We start from the raw sequence: 24,663 nt of genomic DNA on the forward strand, positions 1-24,663 counted from the left end.
AGTGGACACGATGCAGCTCTGGATGTGACTAGAGCACAGCGGACACGATGCAGCTCTGGATGTGAATAGAGCACAGCGGACACGATGCAGCTCTGGATGTGACTAGAGCACAGTGGACATGATGCAGATCTGGATGTGACCAGAGCACAGTGGACACGATGCAGCTCTGGATGTGACTAGAGCACAGTGGACATGATGCAGCTCTGGATGTGACTAGAGCACAGTGGACATGATGCAGCTCTGGATGTGACCAGAGCACAGTGGACATGATGCAGCTCTGGATGTGACTAGAGCACAGTGGACATGATGCAGCTCTGGATGTGACTAGAGCACAGTGGACATGATGCAGCTCTGGATGTGACTAGAGCACAGTGGGCATGATGCAGCTCTGGATGTGACTAGAGCACAGTGGGCATGATGCAGCTCTGGATGTGACTAGAGCACAGTGGGCATGATGCAGCTCTGGATGTGACTAGAGCACAGTGGACATGATGCAGCGTCACTTTTTGCTCGGCGGTGCCTCCGGTTTAGTCTTGTTATCGGAGATGTGCAGGATGGGGGTGATGAATTCGGAGCTCCCCCTGCTGGTTGCGCAGCGCAGACTCTTCAGGATGGCCTCCATGGCCGTGGACTGGTGGACGTTGCGCTCCTGCGATATCTGCAGGCTGATGAGGTGGACGTTGTGCATGAGGACGGTGGACCAGAGGTGGGGGAGGGGCGAGGTGCCGGCCGTGGTCAGCTTCTCCTCGTAGCACTGCTTGTACAGCTCCGCCATCTTCTTCTCCAGGAAGCCGTTCAGCACAGAGTTGGAGAAGGGGGCCGAGGGTAAGACCTGGCTCTCTACACTTGGGGGCCCCCCTTCTGTTAGGAGCCCCCCGGGGTTCTCAGTTGGAGGGCTGCTGCTGTCAATGTCCGCCGAGAGCAGCACCGGGCCGTCCTCGCAGTCGCCGTCTAGGATGCAGCCGGAGTCCACTTTCTGGAGGATGTGGTCGCCAGCGATGTGCAGGTCGGGGTAGTTCTTGTAGATGCTGCCGTACCTGCTGGACCACGAGGTGTACAGGTCCAGCGAGGCGTCGTTCAGCACCTCGCGCCTCGGGATACGCAAGGCTTGTGAGATGGGACCTGAGGCCTCCCCCTGATACAGCGGCTCAGATCCGCATGCCCCCAGCGCCCAGGACGGCGTCTTCTTCAGCGACTTCTCTTCACCCTTCTGCTCCTCAGCGTTCATCAGCTCCCTGTAGACGGCCGTGCGCAGGAACGACTCCGACAACATGGTGGAGAGCGGGGGGTCTGCGGGGAGGAAGAGGATGGAGACGACTGAGACACAAAACATGGGATAACAAGACACCTGTGTGTCAGTCTTCACTGGGTCACATTCTATTCAGGAAACAGGTGCTACAGGATGAACAATACTTTAGCGCAGCGGTCCCCAACCCCCGGGCCGTGGACCAGTACCGGGCCGTGGACCAGTACCGGGCCGTGGACCAGTACCGGGCCGTGGACCAGTATCGGGCCGTGGACCAGTACCGGGCCGTGGACCAGTACCGGGCCGTGGACCAGTACCGGGCCGTGGACCAGTACCGGGCCGTGGATCAGCTGGTCCACGGGGAGCTCCAGAGTTGAAGGGCGAGGACGGGACATATTGTCTCCTGAGCCTCATAAGCTAAAGGTCGGCCTGAGGCCTAAGGTGCAGGAACGTCGCAATGACATCATCGCAACCTCCTGCGCCGGGTCACTGGCGGTGTGTGACATCATCATCACGCCACTACAGTCCGGCTCAGGAGGTTGCACTGACGTTCATGACCACCTGTACCGTAACGCAGGAAGCCGGGGCAGCGGGCATTTAGGAGGCACAATATGTAAAGGGACCACAAATGGGGGCATAATATGTAAGGAGGGCACTACTGGGGGCATTATATGTGAAGAGGGCACTACTGGGGGCAATATATGTGAAGAGGGCACTACTGGGGCAATATATGTGAAAAGGGCACTACTGGGGGCAATATATGTGAAGAGGGCACTACTGGGGGCATTATATGTGAAGAGGGCACTACTGGGGGCATTATATGTGAAGAGGGCACTACTGGGGGCAATATATGTGAAGAGGGCACTACTGGGGGCATTATATGTGAAGAGGGCACTACTGGGGGCAATATATGTGAAGAGGGCACTACTGGGGGCATTATATGTGAAGAGGGCACTACTGGGGGCATTATATGTGAAGAGGGCACTACTGGGGGAATTATATGTTAAGAGGGCACTACTGGGGGCATGATATATGATGAGGGCACTACTGGGGGGCATTATATGTAAGGAGGGCACTACTGGGGGCATTATATGTAAGGAGGGCACTACTGGGGGCATTATATGTAAGGAGGGCACTACTGGGGGCATTATATGTGAAGAGGGCACTACTGGGGGCAATATATGTGAAGAGGGCACTACTGGGGGCATAATATGTGAAGAGGGCACTACTGGGGGCAATATATGTGAAGAGGGCACTACTGGGGGCATAATATGTGAAGAGGGCACTACTGGGGGCATTATATGTAAGGAGGGCACTACTGGGGGCAATATATGTAAGGAGGGCACTACTAGGGGCAATATATGTGAAGAGGGCACTACTGGGGGCATTATATGTAAAGAGGGCACTACTGGGGGCATTATATGTAAGGAGGGCACTACTAGGGGCAATATATGTGAAGAGGGCACTACTGGGGGCATTATATGTGAAGAGGGCACTACTGGGGGGCATTATATGTAAAGATGACACTATTGGGGGCATTATATGTGAAAAGGGCACTACTTGGGGGCATTAGATGTAAAGAGGGCACTACTGGGGGCATTATATGTGAAGAGGGCACTACTGGGGGCAATATATGTGAAGAGGGCACTACTGGGGGCATTATATGTGAAAAGGGCACTACTGGGGGGCATTATATGTCAAGAGGGCACTACTGGGAGCTTTATATAAGAAAAGGGCACTATTGGAGGCATGATATATGATGAGGGCACTACTGGGGGGCATTATATGTAAGGAGGGCACTACTGGGGGCAGTATATGTAAAGATGGCACTACTGGGGTGGGCAATATAAGTATGTGATTATTAATTATTTCTTATGTCCCCCCCCGCTGACCTGTTCATTGTACTGGAGGCTCTGCTCTCTCTGCACTTTGATTGATAGGACCAGACAGTCAGAGTGCAGAGAGAGCAGAGCCTCTAAGTGTAATGGCAACGCCCCCATTGCTCCTAGAGGTTCATTTGCATATATTAAAACATAATTTTTCTCAGCAATGCACATATGAACACGGGACCAACACAGACGCCTTCAGCTGCCGAGTGCAAATGTAACAGATCTGCTGACAGGAGCCCAGAGAGGTAGGTACCAAACAGCAGGGACCTGCGCCTCACAGGGGACGGTGCCTCATGTCCTCATATGTACTGGATGTACTGTCCTCTCAGTGTTAATAATGACCTCATCATTTGCAGCCCCCCCTCCCCCATCATCATCAGATTTTTGGTGCAACATCAATGTGTTCCTCTTTCCATGAACTCCTTTATTTATTAGAAGTAGGAAGTGAAAGGCAGAATGCAGCTCATAGAGCGACTATCCCAGGGGCCCTCAGTGCATAATACATCACCACTAGAGGGAGCTCACTACATACAGATTATACAGCCACCACTAGAGGGAGCTCACTACATACAGATTATATAGCCACCACTAGGGGGAGCTCACTACATACAGATTATATAGCCACCACTAGGGGGAGCTCACTACATACAGATTATACAGCCACCACTAGAGGGAGCTCACTACATACAGATTATACAGCCACCACTAGAGGGAGCTCACTACATACAGATTATATAGCCACCACTAGAGGGAGCTCACTACATACAGATTATACAGCCACCACTAGAGGGAGCTCACTACATACAGATTATACAGCCACCACTAGAGGGAGCTCACTACATACAGATCATACAGTCACCACTAGAGGGAGCTCACTACATACAGATTATACAGCCACCACTAGAGGGAGCTCACTACATACAGATTATACAGCCACCTCTAGAGGGAGCTCACTACATACAGATTATACAGCCACCACTAGAGGGAGCTCACTACATACAGATTATACAGCCACCACTAGAGGGAGCTCACTACATACAGATTATACAGCCACCACTAGAGGGAGCTCACTACATACAGATTATACAGTCACCACTAGAGGGAGCTCACTACATACAGATCATACAGTCACCACTAAGGGGAGCTCACTACATATAGATCATACAGCCACCACTAGAGGGAGCTCACTATATACAGGTTATACAGCCACCACTAGAGGGAGCTCACTACATACAGATTATACAGCCACCATTAGAGGGAGCTCACTACATACAGATTATACAGCCACCACTAGAGGGAGCTCACTACATACAGATTATACAGCCACCACTAGAGGGAGCTCACTACATACAGATCATACAGTCACCACTAGAGGGAGCTTACTACATACAGATTATACAGCTACCACTAGAGGGAGCTCACTACATACAGATTATACAGCCACCACTAGAGGGAGCTCACTACATACAGATCATACAGTCACCACTAGAGGGAGCTTACTACATACAGATTATACAGTCACCACTAGAGGGAGCTCACTACATACAGATTATACAGCCACCACTAGAGGGAGCTCACTACATACAGATTATACAGCCACCACTAGAGGGAGCTCACTACATACAGATTATACAGCCACCACTAGAGGGAGCTCACTACATACAGATTATACAGCCACCACTAGAGGGAGCTCACTACATACAGATTATACAGCCACCACTAGAGGGAGCTCACTACATACAGATCATACAGTCACCACTAGAGGGAGCTTACTACATACAGATTATACAGCTACCACTAGAGGGAGCTCACTACATACAGATTATACAGCCACCACTAGAGGGAGCTCACTACATACAGATTATACAGTCACCACTAGAGGGAGCTCACTACATACAGATTATACAGCCACCACTAGAGGGAGCTCACTACATACAGATTATACAGCCACCACTAGAGGGAGCTCACTACATACAGATTATACAGCCACCACTAGAGGGAGCTCACTACATACAGATTATACAGTCACCACTAGAGGGAGCTCACTACATACAGATTATACAGTCACCACTAGAGGGGGCTCACTACATACAGATTATACAGCCACCACTAGAGGGAGCTCACTACATACAGATTACAGGGAGTGCAGAATTATTAGGCAAATGAGTATTTTGACCACATCATCCTCTTTATGCATGTTGTCTTACTCCAAGCTGTATAGGCTCGAAAGCCTACTACCAATTAAGCATATTAGGTGATGTGCATCTCTGTAATGAGAAGGGGTGTGGTCTAATGACATCAACACCCTATATCAGGTGTGCATAATTATTAGGCAACTTCCTTTCCTTTGGCAAAATGGGTCAAAAGAAGGACTTGACAGGCTCAGAAAAGTCAAAAATAGTGAGATATCTTGCAGAGGGATATCCTGAAGCGTGATCATCGAACAATCAAGCGTTTCATTCAAAATAGTCAACAGGGTCGCAAGAAGCGTGTGGAAAAACCAAGGCGCAAAATAACTGCCCATGAACTGAGAAAAGTCAAGCGTGCAGCTGCCAAGATGCCACTTGCCACCAGTTTGGCCATATTTCAGAGCTGCAACATCACTGGAGTGCCCAAAAGCACAAGGTGTGCAATACTCAGAGACATGGCCAAGGTAAGAAAGGGTGAAAGACGACCACCACTGAACAAGACACACAAGCTGAAACGTCAAGACTGGGCCAAGAAATATCTCAAGACTGATTTTTCTAAGGTTTTATGGACTGATGAAATGAGAGTGAGTCTTGATGGGCCAGATGGATGGGCCCGTGGCTGGATTGGTAAAGGGCAGAGAGCTCCAGTCCGACTCAGACGCCAGCAAGGTGGAGGTGGAGTACTGGTTTGGGCTGGTATCATCAAAGATAAGCTTGTGGGGCCTTTTCGGGTTGAGGATGGAGTCAAGCTCAACTCCCAGTCCTACTGCCAGTTTCTGGAAGACACCTTCTTCAAGCAGTGGTACAGGAAGAAGTCTGCATCCTTCAAGAAAAACATGATTTTCATGCAGGACAATGCTCCATCACACGCGTCCAAGTACTCCACAGCGTGGCTGGCAAGAAAGGGTATAAAAGAAGAAAATCTAATGACATGGCCTCCTTGTTCACCTGATCTGAACCCCATTGAGAACCTGTGGTCCATCATCAAATGTGAGATTTACAAGGAGGGAAAACAGTACACCTCTCTGAACAGTGTCTGGGGGGCTGTGGTTGCTGCTGCACGCAATGTTGATGGTGAACAGATCAAAACACTGACAGAATCCATGGATGGCAGGCTTTTGAGTGTCCTTGCAAAGAAAGGTGGCTATATTGGTCACTGATTTGTTTTTGTTTTGTTTTTGAATGTCAGAAATGTATATTTGTGAATGTTGAGATGTTATATTGGTTTCACTGGTAAAAATAAATAATTGAAATGGGTATATATTTGTTTTTTGTTAAGTTGCCTAATAATTATGCACAGTAATAGTCACCTGCACACACAGATATCCCCCTAAAATAGCTAAAACTAAAAACAAACTAAAAACTACTTCCAAAAATATTCAGCTTTGATATTAATGAGTTTTTTGGGTTCATTGAGAACATGGTTGTTGTTCAATAATAAAATTAATCCTCAAAAATACAACTTGCCTAATAATTCTGCACTCCCTGTATGTAGAGAATGGGGGCTAAATAATATATATGTAGATAGGGGGCCTCTGACAAAACTTTGGCAATTATAACCGGGTTATTATGTCAGTGGCCCCTCTCTACCTATATTTCATTTAGCCCCCATTCTCTATATATTTCAGTTTTTGCCCCTCTCTGTATATATTTCCTTTTCATTTTGCCCCCTCATTATTTGCTGCCCCTGCCCTAATATCATATCATATTATAATAACCGGCACTAATGTCTGAATTCAGAAAGGGGGGGGGGGGGCCACGCCGGCCATATGAGGGCAGGGGCAGCAAATAATGAGGGGGCAAAATGAAAAGGAAATATATACAGAGAGGGGCAAAAAATGAAATATATAGGAGTGGGGGCAAAATGAAATATAGTGAGAAAGGGGGCCACTGACAAAACTTTGGCAATAATAACCATGAGCACCACCGTGCCACGTTGGCCACATGAGGGGCATAGTGGTGCTCATGGTTATTATTGCCACGGGGGGGCCCAAATTAAAAGTTTGCCCTGGGGCCCATAGAATTCTAGTTACGCCACCACGCCAGACGCATGCGTGCCCGACGCGCTTATCACACACAGCGTGCAGCAGTACAGCGGGACGGAAGGAGAGCGTTCCGGCCAGCCACGGCCACCAATGAGAAAGCTGAAAAGGGCTAGTGAGGAAGGGATTGGTTAGGTCTCACTGCCCCACCAATGGAAATGAACATGAAGGCCCGAGGTAGGGGGGGTTGTCAACATATGCGCGTGAATCAGTCAGCGCCGACCAGCACATCGATAACAAATAATCGAGCTGGGAACAGTATATGCGATATCAGCTACGATCATTATTAACATCGATGTCTCAGAATTCTAATTATATTGAAAGACATTTATTGCTTTATATCGGGACGGAGATTCCATCCCCGCTGTCAGCACATATCGCTGCTATATACAACCACCTCAGCTACTAGTGACTTTTATATTGTGATTTATTTATTGTCCTTTTTTGTGTATCACATTTTATCTTTTCTTATTATCACTTTATGTCATATTATCAGCATTTTTTTATAATAAAATACTCAGACTATCGCTCAGGCCTGGGGTCCAGGTGGGGAGCGCTCGGCCTTTACAATTTTTTATGTCACAATTTCTTTTGACTGGATGAGTCATTAGGCTTAGTAGCCCCCATTCCATAGTTACCGACAGAGTGAGCCACCATATCCTCTAATCCAAAGCGTAAAATATATTTGCTGTTCAGCGGTGCAGTTATATGTTCTAAAGCAGTGGTGCCCAACCATTTTTCGTCTGAGGGCCGCACTAGACTTGGTATAAATTTCGCGGGCCGGAACCAGGTAGCTTTGCCAGAAAGAAATGCAAACGCTGTGAGGGGGCACGTGTGAGCATTACTACTGTGAGGGGGCACATATCAGGGTATAACTACTGTGAGGAGGGCACATATCAGGGCATAACTACTGTGAGGGGGCACATATCTGGGCATAATTACTGTGAGGGGCACATATCTGGGCAAAACTACTGTGAGGAGGGCACATATCAGGGCATAACTACTGTGAGGAGCCACATATCTGGGCATAACTACTGTGAGGGGGCACATATCTGGGCATAACTACTGTGAGGGGCACATATCTGGGCATAACTACTGTGAGGAGGGCACATATCAGGGCATAACTACTGCGAGGAGGCACATATCAGGGCATAACTACTGTGAGGAGGGCACATATCAGGGCATAACTACTGTGAGGAGCCACATATCTGGGCATAACTACTGTGAGGGGGCACATATCTGGGCATAACTACTGTGAGGGGGCACATATCTGGGCATAACTACTGTGAGGGGGCACATATCAGGGTATAACTACTGTGAGGAGAGCACATATCAGGGCATAACTACTGTGAGGAGCCACATATCTGGGCATAACTACTGTGAGGGGCACATATCTGGGCATAACTACTGTGAGGAGGGCACATATCAGGGCATAACTACTGCGAGGAGGCACATATCAGGGCATAACTACTGTGAGGAGGGCACATATCAGGGCATAACTACTGTGAGGAGCCACATATCTGGGCATAACTACTGTGAGGGGGCACATATCTGGGCATAACTACTGTGAGGGGGCACATATCTGGGCATAACTACTGTGAGGAGGGCACATATCAGGGCATAACTACTGCGAGGAGGCACATATCAGGGCATAACTACTGTGAGGGGGCACATGCGAGCATTACATCTGTGAAGAGGGCACATATCTGGGCATAACTACTGTGAGGGGGCACATAGGGCATAACTACTGTGAGGAGGGCACATATCTGGGCATAACTACTGTGAGGGGGCACATATCAGGGCATAACTACTGTGAGGGGGCACATGCGAGCATTACATCTGTGAAGAGGGCACATATCTTGGCATTATTACTGTGAGGGGGCACATATCTGGTATAACTACTGTGAAGGGGCACATATCTGGGCATAACTACTGTGAGGGGGCACATATCAGGGTATAACTACTGTGAGAAGGACACATATCAGGGCATAACTACTGTGAAGGGGCACATATCTGGGCATAACTACTGTGAAGAGGGCACATATCAGGGCATAACTACTGTGAGGGGGCACATATCCGGGCATAACTACTGTGAAGAGGGCACATATCAGGGCATAACTACTGTGAGGGGGCACATATCAGGGCATAACTACTGTGAAGAGGGCACATATCAGGGCATAACTACTGTGAGGGGGGCACATATCAGGGTATAACTACTGTGAGGGGGCGCATATCAGGGTATAACTACTGTGAAGAGGGCACATATCAGAGCATAACTACTGTGAGGGGGCACATATCAGGGCATAACTACTGTGAGGGGGCACATATCAGGGCATAACTACTGTGAGGGGGCGCATATCAGGGTATAACTACTGTGAAGAGGGCACATATCAGGGCATAACTACTGTGAGGGGGCACATATCAGGGCATAACTACTGTGAGGGGGCACATATCAGGGCATAACTACTGTGAAGAGGGCACATATCAGGGCATAACTACTGTGAGGGGGCACGAGTGAGCAGTACTACTGTGAAGAGGGCACATATCTGGGCATTATTACTGTGAGGGGGGGGACATGTGATGTGTACATGTGTGTAATGTATGTGATGATCACACACTGCACTACATACATTACACACATGTATAGATCACATGCTGCGCTGTCACCTTCTTCTGCAGGTCTACCTTGATGTCTGGTCTTTAGGCTTCAGTCAGATCCTCCACCGCCATGCTTGCGCCGTGTGCCCGACACCACCAGGAGCTGACCCCTTCTCCTTTCATCTCCCGCCGGCTTCTCCTACAGCAGGGCGCTCTATCGCTCCAGTGCCCGCCCAATCTTACCAATCAGGGGCGTAGCTAGAAATGACTGGGCCCCATAGCAAACAAAATTATGCCCCCCCCCCCCTCCCAGATCTCCCACCCCCACATACCTATCGGACCTCCCACCCCTTCCAGAGCTCCCACCCCAACATCCCCACACCCCTCCCTAGATCCCCCTCAGTGTTATCTACAGATCCCCCACCCAATAACAGTGTCATCCACAGATCCCCCACTCAATAACAGTGCCATCCACGGATCCCCCACCCCATAACAGTGCCATCCACGGATCCCCCACCCCATAACAGTGTCATCCACAGATCCCCCCCCCCCCCCCAGTGTCATCCACAGATCCCCCCTCAGTGTCATCCACAGATCCCCCCCCCTCAGTGTCACCCACAGATCCCCCCCTCAGTGTCACCCACAGATCCCCCCCTCAGTGTCATCCACAGATCCCCCCTTAGTGTCATCCACAGATCCCCCCCCCCCTTCAGTGTCATCAACAGATCCCCCCTCAGTGTCATCCACAGATTCTCCCCCTCAGTGTCATCCACAGATATCCCCCCTCAGTGTCATCCACAGATCCCCCCCTTAGTGTCATCCACAGATCCCCCCCCCTTCAGTGTCATCAACAGATCCCCCCTCAGTGTCATCAACAGATCCCCCCTCAGTGTCATCCACAGATCCCCCCTCAGTGTCATCCACAGATATCCCACAGATAGTGTTCTACACCCCTACACAGGCACAGTGTTCTACACCACTATACAGGCACAGTGTTCTACACCACTATACAGGCACAGTGTTCTACACCCCTACACAGGCACAGTGTTCTACACCGATATATAGGAACAGTGTTCTACACCACTATACAGGCACAGTGTTCTACACCGCTATACAGGCACAGTGTTATACACCGATATATAGGAACAGTGTTCTACACCGCTATACAGGCACAGTGTTCTACACCACTATACAGGCACAGTGTTCTACACCTATATACAGGCACAGTGTTCTACACCGCTATACAGGCACAGTGTTCTACACCGCTATACAGGCACAGTGTTCTACACCGCTATACAGGCACAGTGTTCTACACCGCTATACAGGCACAGTGCTCTACACCACTATACAGGCACAGTGTTCTACACCACTATACAGGCACAGTGTTCTACACCACTATACAGGCACAGTGTTCTACACCTATATACAGGCACAGTGTTCTACACCGCTATACAGGCACAGTGTTCTACACCGCTATACAGGCACAGTGTTCTACACCGCTATACAGGCACAGTGCTCTACACCACTATACAGGCACAGTGTTCTACACCACTATACAGGCACAGTGTTCTACACCCCTATACAGGCACAGTGTTCTACACCACTATACAGGCACAGTGTTCTACACCACTATACAGGCACAGTGTTCTACACCGCTATACAGGCACAGTGTTCTACACCGATATACAGGCACAGTGTTCTACACCGATATATAGGAACAGTGTTCTACACCACTATACAGGCACAGTGTTCTACACCACTATACAGGCACAGTGTTCTACACCGCTATACAGGCACAGTGCTCTACACCACTATACAGGCACAGTGTTCTACACCGATATATAGGAACAGTGTTCTACACCACTATACAGGCACAGTGTTCTACACCGCTATACAGGCACAGTGTTATACACCGATATATAGGAACAGTGTTCTACACCGCTATACAGGCACAGTGTTCTACACCACTATACAGGCACAGTGTTCTACACCTATATACAGGCACAGTGTTCTACACCGCTATACAGGCACAGTGTTCTACACCGCTATACAGGCACAGTGTTCTACACCGCTATACAGGCACAGTGCTCTACACCACTATACAGGCACAGTGTTCTACACCACTATACAGGCACAGTGTTCTACACCCCTATACAGGCACAGTGTTCTACACCACTATACAGGCACAGTGTTCTACACCACTATACAGGCACAGTGTTCTACACCGCTATACAGGCACAGTGTTCTACACCGATATACAGGCACAGTGTTCTACACCGATATATAGGAACAGTGTTCTACACCACTATACAGGCACAGTGTTCTACACCACTATACAGGCACAGTGTTCTACACCGCTATACAGGCACAGTGCTCTACACCACTATACAGGCACAGTGTTCTACACCGATATATAGGAACAGTGTTCTACACCACTATACAGGCACAGTGTTCTACACCGCTATACAGGCACAGTGTTCTACACCGCTATACAGGCACAGTGTTCTACACCGATATATAGGAACAGTGTTCTACACCACTATACAGGCACAGTGTTCTACACCGCTATACAGGCACAGTGTTATACACCGATATATAGGAACAGTGTTCTACACCGCTATACAGGCACAGTGTTCTACACCACAATAAAGGCACAGTGTTCTACACCACTATAAAGGCACAGTGTTCTACACCGCTATACAGGCACAGTGTTCTACACCGCTATACAGGCACAGTGTTCTACACCGCTATACAGGCACAGTGTTCTACACCGCTATACAGGCACAGTGTTCTACACCACTATACAGGCACAGTGTTCTACACCGCTATACAGGCACAGTGTTCTACACCGCTATACAGGCACAGTGTTCTATACCACTATACAGGCACGGTGTTCTACACCACTATACAGGCACAGTGTTCTACACCATTATACAGGCACAGTGTTCTACACCACTATACAGGCACAGTGTTCTACACCACTATACAGGCACAGTGTTCTACACCACTATACAGGCACAGTGTTCTACACCACTATACAGGCACAGTGTTCTACACCACTATACAGGCACAGTGTTCTACACCGCTATACAGGCACAGTGTTCTACACCGCTATACAGGCACAGTGTTCTACACCGCTATACAGGCACAGTGTTCTACACCACTATACAGGCACAGTGTGCTACACCGCTATACAGGCACAGTGTTCTACACCGCTATACAGGCACAGTGTTCTACACCCCTATACAGGCACAGTGTTCTACACCGCTATACAGGCACAGTGTTCTACACCGCTATACAGGCACAGTGTTCTACACCGCTATAAAGGCACAGTGTTCTACACCGCTATACAGGCACAGTGTTCTACACCGCTATACAGGCACAGTGTTCTACACCGCTATAAAGGCACAGTGTTCTACACCGCTATACAGGCACAGGGTTGTACACCGCTATACAGGCACAGTGTTCTACACCGCTATACAGGCACAGTGTTCTACACCGCTGTACAGGCACAGTGTTCTACACTGCTATACAGGCACAGTGTTCTACACCGCTATACAGGCACAGTGTTCTACACCGCTATACAGGCACAGTGTTCTACACCGCTATACAGGCACAGTGTTCTACACCGCTATACAGGCACAGTGTTCTACACCACTATACAGGCACAGTATTCTACACCACTATACAGGCACAGTGTTCTACACCGCTATACAGGCACAGTGTTCTACACCGCTATACAGGCACAGTGTTCTACACCGCTATACAGGCACAGTGTTCTACACCACTATACAGCCACAGTGTTCTACACCGCTGTACAGGCACAGTGTTCTACACCGCTATACAGGCACAGTGTTCTACACCGCTATACAGGCACAGTGTTCTACACCGCTATACAGGCACAGTGTTCTACACCACTATACAGGCACAGTGTTCTGCACCACTATACAGGCACAGTGTTCTACACCACTATACAGGCACAGTGTTCTACACCACTATACAGCCACAGTGTTCTACACCGCTATACAGGCACAGTGTTCTACACCGCTATACAGGCACAGTGCTCTACACCGCTGTACAGGCACAGTGTTCTACACCGCTGTACAGGCACAGTGTTCTACACCGCTATACAAGCACAGTGTTCTACACCGCTATACAGGCACAGTGTTCTACACCCCTATACAGGCACAGTGTTCTACACCACTATACAGGCACAGTGCTCTACACCGCTATACAGGCACAGTGTTCTACACCGCTATACAGGCACAGTGCTCTACACCACTATACAGGCACAGTGTTCTACACCGCTATACAGGCACAGTGTTCTACACCGCTATACAGGCACAGTGTTCTACACCGCTATACAGGCACAGTGTTCTACACCGCTATACAGACACAGTGTTCTACACCGCTATACAGGCACAGTGTTCTACACCGCTATACAGGCAGAGTGTTCTACACCACTATACAGGCACAGTGTTCTACACCACTATACAGGCACAGTGTTCTACACCCCTATACAGGCACAGTGTTCTACACCACTATACAGGCACAGTGCTCTACACCGATATACAGGCTCTCTGCGGACATGAAAAATCAGTTTTTTAACGCGATTCGCCACAAATAAATTTGGATTGAACCTAATTTTTTCAAAAAATTCGGCGAACCGGCCGAATCAAATTTTTTAAAAATTCACTCACCTCTAGTGATTATTTATTTACTGTTGGTGGAGAATGTAACATTTCTGTAACCGTCCCCCGTTATAAGACAGCAGTATAAAGATTTAAAGGGGTACCCCGCAGGACATGTCGGTAATGTCTGATAGGCGGGGGTCCTCTGCTCCTGTGATGCCTGATCGCCCATTCATGGCAGCCGCTCTACTGACCGCCCTGGACGTCTCATGTCTAGCTGACGTGTATGGGTATCTTACCGTCCGCTGCCTCCACCCCAATCGGTCATCAGTCCAGTCCCCGGTGCCTCTTTGCCGCCCTGTCACGTCGAGGTCCCAGAGCGTGTGGTGCCTCCTGACTCTCAGTAATGAGCGCGCGCCTCTTCCCTTTTTTATTTTCCAGATCTACAGAGAAAAAGAGAAGTCGCTCGGCAAGAATCTCTGACGCCAGACGGAAGGACGGAACCATTCTGGTCACAGGGTCCTGCGGGGGCGCCACTTATACATCCAGCAGCGGAGGGGGTCCATACAGCGCCCCCACTCTAGGGCTGTAACGACCATGTTATAGCTGGGAGATTTGCTGACAATTTGCCCAGAGAATCAGACATGAGAGGTTGTCGCCCAGAAAGACTCACCCTGTGTCAGTGTTTACTGTCATTCTTGCATTGTGTTCCATAAACCAGTGTCTTCCTATTGGATACAGCACTGACCTGTTTTTTTTAATTATTTTTTTGTATTGAAAACACCTTTATTACAATCAAATCGTCAAACACACATACTTAGTAGTGCGAGGCAGCACAGGCCGCAAGGTAGAGTTATGACCGATGATCCGGTCATTCCAGGGCCCCACACGAACCGCCATCATACTGATCAGGGAGGTGTCCGGAGCCCCGCACCTGCCTCGTGCAGTCAGATTAGCTGAAGAACTCTGCCCACAATGGAGTGACCCATTAACCCTTAAACTTCCAGAGGGCAGAAAACCGTAAATAAATGGCGACTAAATGTCCAGTGTGTCCGTTAACAGAATTTCGCACTGATGCTGCGAATCAGCCGGACCTGGACCAAATGGAAGAACATCTCATCCAAACCAAACCTGGTTCTCGGGGGGCCCGCTCCGCACCTCTTCTCTGCCGGACGCGGCCAATTGCAGTAAACAGAGAACATAACGAGTTGTGAAAGGGATTGTGGTCAGATCGAGCGCAGGGCCTTAAAGGGACACGACACCTGCAGAATGTCTTCTCTCCATCTGCTGTGGACGCCATTGTTCTCCAGTGCCGAAAACCTCAGAGTGTCTGTTCACACATGGCGGTCAAGGCGCGGTTTATTAGGAAATGACAGCAAAATTCAATGAAACAGTTCGTGATACAGTAAAATCTGACCGCGCAGTGTGAATAAGCCCAAGATCTGCACTTGTGACTGATATCAGCCTGCACTATTATAAGCTCCAGACTAGGGGTTACTGGCCCTTTAAGATGTAATTGTTAGAGCTGAGGAAGCTCGTATTATAATCAGCGGGAGGAGAACTTCCTGTAATGGAGGATCTGAGGCGATTGGTGGTCGCCTGAAATTTCTCCTCCATCTTAGTCCTAAATCAACATAGAAACCTTTTTATCTACAGTGCGCCCATTACACTGCCACACAGTGCACCCATTACACTGCCACACAGTGCACCCATTACACTGCCACACAGTGCGCCCATTACACTGCCACACAGTGCGCCCATTACACTGCCACACAGTGCGCCCATTACACTGCCACACAGTGCGCCCATTACACTGCCACACAGTGCGCCCATTACACTGCCACACAGTGCGCCCATTACACTGCCACACAGTGCACCCATTACACTGCCACACAGTGCACCCATTACACTGCCACACAGTGCGCCCATTACACTGCCACACATCAAATAGCTATACATTCCCGTCTCCCACACACAGGCTCTCAGTAATACCGTACAGCGCTGCACATCGTGTCCCTTCATCCGCAGTGATCCGGAAGGAAGGTTTTCTTCTGCCGATTTTATTGCTGCTCATAAAAATCCCAACGAGGCCTCGAGACTGTAGAGAATCCAAAAACCTGAGGAATCATTGCCGCATCCACCTACAGGAGAGCAAAGTGAGGGGTGTGTGGACTTCAACAGACTTACCCTAAACCATTACTCCTGTACTGATCCTGAGTTACATCCTGTATTATACCCCAGAGCTGTATTCACTATTCTGCTGGTGCAGTCACTGTGTACATACATTACTTATCCTGTACTGATCCTGAGTTACATCCTGTATTATACTCCAGAGCTGCACTCACTATTCTGCTGGTGCAGTCACTGTGTACATACATTACTTATCCTGTACTGATCCTGAGTTACATCCTGTATTATACCCCAGAGCTGCACTCATTATTCTGCTGGTGCAGTCACTGTGTACATACATTACTTATCCTGTACTGACCCTGAGTTACATCCTGTATTATACTCCAGAGCTGCACTCACTATTCTGCTGGTGCAGTCACTGTGTACATACATTACTTATCCTGTACTGATCCTCAGTTATATCCTGTATTATACTCCAGAGCTGCACTCACTATTCTGCTGGTGCAGTCACTGTGTACATACATTACTTATCCTGTACTGATCCTGAGTTACATCCTGTATTATACTCCAGAGCTGCACTCACTATTCTGCTGGTGCAGTCACTGTGTACATACATTACTTATCCTGTACTGATCCTGAGTTACATCCTGTATTATACTCCAGAGCTGCACTCACTATTCTGCTGGTGCAGTCACTGTGCACATACATTACTTATCCTGTACTGATCCTGAGTTACATCCTATATTATACTCCAGAGCTGCACTCACTATTCTGCTGGTGCAGTCACTGTGTACATACATTACTTATCCTGTACTGATCCTGAGTTACATCCTGTATTATACTCCAGAGCTGCACTCACTATTTTGCTGGTTCAGTCACTGTGTACATACATTACTTATACTGTACTGATACTGGGTTACATCCTGTATTATACCCCAGAGCTGCACTCACTATTCTGCTGGTGCAGTCACTGTGTACATACATTACTTATCCTGTACTGATCCTGAGTTACATCCTGTATTATACTCCAGAGCTGCACTCACTATTCTGCTGGTGCAGTCACTGTGTACATATATTACTTATCCTGTACTGATCCTGGGTTACATCCTGTATTATACTCCAGAGCTGCACTCACTATTCTGCTGGTGCAGTCACTGTGTACATACATTACTTATCCTGTACTGATCCTGAGTTACATCCTGTATTATACCCCAGAGCTGCACTCACTATTCTGCTGGTGCAGTCACTGTGTACATACATTACTTATCCTGTACTGATCCTGAGTTACATCCTGTATTATACTCCAGAGCTGCACTCACTATTCTGCTGGTGCAGTCACTGTGTACATACATTACTTATCCTGTACTGATCCTGAGTTACATCCTGTATTATACTCCAGAGCTGCACTCACTATTCTGCTGGTGCAGTCACTGTGTACATACATTACTTATCCTGTACTGATCCCGAGTTACATCCTGTATTATACTCCAGAGCTGCACTCACTATTCTGCTGGTGCAGTCACTGTGTACATACATTACTTATCCTGTACTGATCCCGAGTTACATCCTGTATTATACTCCAGAGCTGCACTCACTATTCTGCTGGTGCAGTCACTGTGTACATACATTACTTATCCTGTACTGATCCCGAGTTACATCCTGTATTATACTCCAGAGCTGCACTCACTATTCTGCTGCTGCAGTCACTGTGTACATACATTACTTATCCTGTACTGATCCTGAGTTACATCCTGTATTATACTCCAGAGCTGCACTCACTATTCTGCTGATGCAGTCACTGAGTACATACATTACTTATCCTGTACTGATCCTGAGTTACATCCTGTATCATACTCCAGAGCTGCACTCACTATTCTGCTGGTGCAGTCACTGTGTACATACATTACTTATCCTGTACTGATCCTGAGTTACACCCTGTATTATACTCCAGAGCCGCACTCACTATTCTGCTGGTGCAGTCACTGTGTACATACATTACTTATCCTGTACTGATCCTGAGTTACATCCTGTATTATACTCCAGAGCTGCACTCACTATTCTGCTGATGCAGTCACTGTGTACATACATTACTTATCCTGTACTGATCCTGAGTTACATCCTGTATTATACTGCAGAGCTGCACTCACTATTCTGCTGGTGCAGTCACTGTGTACATACATTACTTATCCTGTACTGATCCTGAGTTACATCCTGTATTATACTCCAGAGCTGCACTCACTATTCTGCTGATGCAGTCACTGTGTACATTACATTACTTATCCTGTACTGATCCTGAGTTACATCCTGTATTATCCTCCAGAGCTGCACTCACTATTCTGCTGGTGCAGTCACTGTGTACATACATTACTTATCCTGTACTGATCCTGAGTTACATCCTGTATTATACTCCAGAGCTGCACTCACTATTCTGCTGGTGCAGTCACTGTGTACATACATTACTTATCCTGTACTGATCCTGAGTTACATCCTGTATTATACTCCAGAGCTGCACTCACTATTCTGCTGGTGCAGTCTCTGTGTACATACATTACTTATCCTGTACTGATCCTGAGTTACATCCTGTATTATACCCCAGAGCTGCGCTCACTATTCTGCTGGTGCAGTCACTGTGTACAGACATTACTTATCCTGTACTGATCCTGAGTTACATCCTGTATTATACTCCAGAGCTGCACTCACTATTCTGCTGGTGCAGTCACTGTGTACATACATTACTTATCCTGTACTGATCCTGAGTCACATCCTATATTATTCTCCAGAGCTGCACTCACTATTCTGCTGGTGCAGTCACTGTGTACATACATTACTTATCCTGTACTGATCCTGAGTTTTACAGCAAGACACGGAGGCTCCTATTGCTTTCTCCTTCTTTACTGTCCACCAATAGCAGCAAAGAGAAATTTTTTTTACATATAAGGAACCATAGCAACCAAGGTCCCTCCCCACTGGCCCCTATAATAGGCCGCTCTTCCTCTGGACCTTCCTCTTTCTTTGCTGCTGCCACCAGATAAGTAAACTTGTGAGATTTCTTTTATCAGTGATTTGTGTTTTTGTGTATTTGCGCTCTTAACCCAGGGTGACTAACCCTGTTTTGCTAGCAGCGCTCCCTTTTGTTTTGTCCGCCCGCTTTTGCCTTTTCTGAGTTTATTGTGGCCTCTGCGCTTATTCCCTGCGCCTTATTTTGTCCCCACTTGCGCTTCCCTGCGTCCCCCTTCACTGCTGTTGCGCTCTTAGGTCATTGGCAGCCGCTCACAGCTGCGATCCGGCTCGCTTTTGCGGCGCTCCCTCTTACTCACCGGAGCAGTCTCCTCACGTCCCTTGACGTTTGGGGGTCGGTGGCTCCTCTCCCAGGGTTCAGCAGCGCCTCTCCTGAGCGCCTTCGGTAGTCAGACCGGCCGCGAGATCTCGGCGGCCATTTGGAATGCCTTCAGTAACCCGGCCGGCCGCGAGATCTCAGCGGCCGTCTTGGATTAGAGGTTACCGCGTTTCGCTGGCTTTTCAGTAGGGCTTCCGGTTCCTCCGTCACTTCCGGCCCTGCGTGTCTCCGGCTCCTGTGCTCTGCGGTCGGCGGCTCCTGCTATCACTGCCTTTAGCTGCGGTGGCTTTGTATTCAGGTGCTATCAGGTTTAGCCTGCGCTTAGTATTAGCCCCAGGGTGTTGTTATTACCGGCATTATTGTGGGATCATGTCTGCCCCTAATCCTCCCGCTATTAATATGCCCCCCTCCTCCCCTGAGGGTCACAATTCCACGGATGTGGATGCACAGACGCTGGCCCTGCAGCGCTCTGTATCAGACGCTATCACAGCGGCCATGGGTTCCATGTCGACTATTCTGTCGCAAACCATCACCCATGCTCTGTCCGCCCAGCCAGCTAGTAGGTCCTGGCCAGACCATAACACTACTCCGCAGCCTACCTATAATGAACCTCCTGTGCCTTTGACTGGTGCGCGTCATGCCACCCCAGAAATCGTGCATAGTTCACGGGAAAGAGCCTTTTCCCGCCAGGCAGAACGGCGCGGACATGGAAGTGCGCTAGAGCACAATCACCGGAGATGTCTGACTCAGATAGAGCATCAGACGAGGAGGCTATTGCGGACTTTGATTACGGGTCAGAGGAGGATGTCGCCCCCCCCAGTGCAGGGTCCCTCTACATCCGCTACTGCGGCCTCCTCTGCCAAAGATGTGGCATCCTCATCCAACGTTAACCGTTCAGAGGCTCTGCTAGATGTATCAGGCGAACCGATGTTCGACCCTGAGACTCTGCATCACCCGCGCTCTGCTGAGTGGCTTCCCACTGACCATGTGGGGTCTTATTTAGAACATTGGGTACGTCACCCTCTTAGCCGTGAGACACGGAACAAACTTAGGGCCGAGTGCCCCAGACCATTAGTGCCCAACAAAGTATGTGACACTCCTGTAGTGGACCCCAAGATGTCACAATTCTTGGTCAAAACTGGCTGGAACCCTAAGAAGGGCCTGGATTCAGCTCTCCGCAGCTGCCAGGACAAGGTTTTGGATATCTTTGGCCCGTTGGCAAAGATTTTTGAATTAGCTGAAGCAGTTAGAAATGAGGGCTCCCCAATAGACCCCGAAGAGTTGCGGGGTTGGACCCAGAGGGCAATCTGCATTGCCGGTAACGCCAATACCTCCTTGGCAATCGAGAGGCGCAAAGCCATCTTGTTTAAAATTGACCCCAAGTTAGCGAATTTGGCTCTCACAGAGGCGGATAAGGACGCCCAGGGTCTCCTCTTCGGGGATTCTTTCATTAAAGATATGAGCCGATTTGTGGGTACCTTTACCGCGCTTGACAAGGCCCAGGCCTCTAAGCGCAGGGTATTCCAGGGACGGGTCTCTCATCGGGCCGGCAGTAGTAGGGGCCGTTTGTCCGGCCGTGCAAACTTTCAGGCCCGTGGCGCGAACAGAGGTTCCGGTGGACAACGACCATCCTTCCCGGACCAGCGCAACCCGTCACCTTTCTTCTCTACCAGAGGAAATCAATGGCAATCTCGCTCCTTCAGAGGCAATCCAAGCTATCGCAGACCCTTGGGTAAGTCCTCCCCAGATTGGGGATTCTATGGTACCTTGTGTAGGGGGCAGACTTCATCTTTTTTCTCATGCTTGGAGTCTCATCACCTCAGATCCATGGGTACTGACCACGGTCAGGGGATTTCACATAGAACTCACTGGGTCCCCCTCCCTGATCCCCTCCCCTCCACCCGTACCATTGTCGCGCCCAGATTGCGCTCTGGTGGACGCGGAACTGGTCTCTCTCAGGCAAAAATAGGCGATAGAGCGAGCGCCCCCTTATGGGGGGGGGGGTGTTCAGCAATATCTTCCTCGTCCAGAAAAAAGGGGGTCAGATGAGACCTGTCATCAACCTTCGCGCTCTGAATTCGGTGGTACATTACCGCCATTTCAAGATGGAGGGGATCCACCTCCTTCGGGACTTGTTAGTTCCCGGGGACTGGATGGTAAAGCTGGATCTAAAGGATGCTTACCTGATGGTCCCAGTGGCCATTCATTCCAGGGATCTGCTCCGGTTCCGGTGGAGAGGAGAGATCTGGTGTTTCACCAAGTTGCTGCGTCCGGTCATGTCATGGTTGAGGACTCGGGGCGTACGCCTCATCATCTACCTGGACGACATCTTGCTGATGCACGAGTCCAGGGTGGGACTACTGGAACATCTACAGTGGACAGCGAACCTACTGTCGGATCTCGGTTTTCTCCTCAACAAGGAGAAGTCTTCCCTCATCCCATCTCAGAGGATGGAGTTCCTGGGCTTCATGGTGGATTCGCTCTCGGAGTCCCTCAGTCTGCCGGCGGCGAAGTTGCGGGCGATCCGCAAGGAGTTGAGGCATGCTCTTCTCATTCCCAGCCTCTTATTGCGTCACCTAGCTCGCATCGTCGGTTTGTTGGCCTCATCGATTCAGGCTGTGTTTCCGGCCCCGTTGCACTACCGGGCTCTACAGCGGCTGAAGATCGCCCATCTTCGGACCGGTGCCTCCTTTGCGGACGCGGTGGTTCTGGACTCGGAGGCCCGAGAGGAGTTGAGTTGGTGGATCGCCAATCTGGAGGCGTGGAACGGCAGAGCGATCTTCGGATTTCTGCCGGAATTGACCATCGAATCGGATGCGAGCCTCCAGGGCTCGGGCGCCCATTGCAATGGGGTCTCCACGGGGGGAGCCTGGTCGGCGGAGGAATCCCTCCTCCACATCAATGCATTGGAACTACTAGCCGGTTTGTTTGCAGTGAGGAGCTTCTCCAACGGGATCGCCAACGCGTGCATCAGGCTACGGATGGACAATATATCGGCGGTCCGGTATGTCAACCTTTTGGGAGATACTCACTCTGCAACCTTGGCTCGGTTAGCCAAGGATTTTTGGTCATTTTGCCTGTCCAGAGACATCATGGTACAGGCGGAATACTTACCGGGGCTGAGCAACGTTCGTGCGGACTGGAACTCACGCTACCTATCGGATGGCAGCGATTGGCAGTTGGATCCACAGGTTTTCTCAACGATCTCGGAGATATGGGGTCCGATGTCCGTCGATCTCTTTGCTTCTCGGCTCAACAGGCAACTCGCCCGGTTTTTCAGCTGGCGTCCAGATCCGGAAGCAGTGGCAGTGGATGCAGTTCTCCAAGATTGGTCGGTATCCCGCCTTTACGCTTTTCCTCCTTTCTCGATGATTCCGAGGACTCTCCTCCAGGTTCAACGTCACCTGGCGGATTTGGTGTTGGTGGTTCCGTTCTGGGGGTCTCAAGTCTGGTTCCCTTTGTTGATGAGGATCCTAGTGGAGGTACCTCTTCTCCTCCCGACCCGACCGGATCTCCTGCGCAACCCTCTGGGTCTACACCATCCACTTCTCCTTGACGGATCCCTACGGCTGTTGGCGTGCCGGATCTCCGGACACCTGGAGCTGTCGAGGGCATTTCGGCAGCGACTCGACAGTTACTGGACAACGCATGGGCTCCCGGTACCAGAAAGTCTTACCGGGCAGCCTGGAGAACTTGGGCTAACTGGTGCGTGGAACGGGACTTGGATCCCGTTTCGGCACCTGTAGCCCACCTGCTGGAGTTTCTCACCTCTCTCTTCGAGGCGGGGAAGGCGTATCGGACCATCAACCTTTTCAGGTCCGCTATTTCTTCTTCCCATGCTGGGTACGAGGGTGTCCCGGCTGGTCAACATCCTTCTGTGTCTCGCCTTTTGCGTGGGTCACGGTTGGCTCGCCCCCCTTGGCCTCGGTTTTCCACTACATGGCAGATCTCCCTGGTCCTTTCCTTTTTATCCTCTTGGCCCGAGAATTCAGCCCTTACGCTTAGGCAATTGTCCGCAAAATTGTTGGCATTGTTTTGCCTTGTTTCATGCAAGAGGGTCTCGGATGTGAGGGCCCTTGACTAAGACGCTCGTTCATTTACCCCGGATGGGGTCACCTTTAACATTTCGCGTCGCACCAAGATTAACATCCGGTTTGTCTCCTATCCCAGTTTTCCTTCCTCTCCTATTTTGTGTCCTGTGGCTTGCCTTAAGGAGTACGAATCCAGGACTTTGGCACATCGGTCTTCCGCCGTTTCTCAGTTGTTCCTTTCGATCCAACATCCTTTTGGTCCAGTTTCTAGCCCTACATTGGCACAGTGGCTTAAATGGGTCATGTCTCTAGCGGGAATGGACACTTCTATCTTCACGGCCCATTCTGTGCGTGGTGCCTCTGCCACTGCCTTGGCGGTTTCGGGGGCCAGATTAGAGGATGTCATGCGTTTGGCTGATTGGTAGAGTGTTACCACGTTCAGAGAATTTTATTTTCGCCCTCCGTCTAATTTGTTTGCTTCTATTATAGACGGGCTTTGAACTTGCAATACGAAGCCTCCGTGTCTTGCTGTAAAACTTAATGATTTTCCTATTTTATGACGTAAAGTCA

At 49.5% G+C, this 24,663-nt stretch overlaps 1 protein-coding gene across 1 annotated transcript; it reads right to left on the reverse strand.

The window, feature by feature from the left end:
• Positions 1–357: 357 nt before the first annotated feature.
• LOC121009550 (TLR adapter interacting with SLC15A4 on the lysosome-like) lies at positions 358–15,026 on the reverse strand. The gene is made up of 2 exons (XM_040442761.1): positions 14,895–15,026; positions 358–1,290 (listed from the first exon to the last, which is right to left on the reverse strand). The coding sequence occupies exon 2, from the start codon at positions 1,271–1,273 to the stop codon at positions 500–502; it is 774 nt and encodes a 257-aa protein (XP_040298695.1). The 5' UTR covers positions 1,274–1,290; positions 14,895–15,026; the 3' UTR covers positions 358–499.
• Between the last annotated feature and the right edge of the window lie 9,637 nt (positions 15,027–24,663).

The sequence above is a fragment of the Bufo bufo genome, chromosome 8 (assembly GCF_905171765.1).
Source record: "Bufo bufo chromosome 8, aBufBuf1.1, whole genome shotgun sequence".
NCBI classification, from domain to species: domain Eukaryota; kingdom Metazoa; phylum Chordata; class Amphibia; order Anura; family Bufonidae; genus Bufo; species Bufo bufo.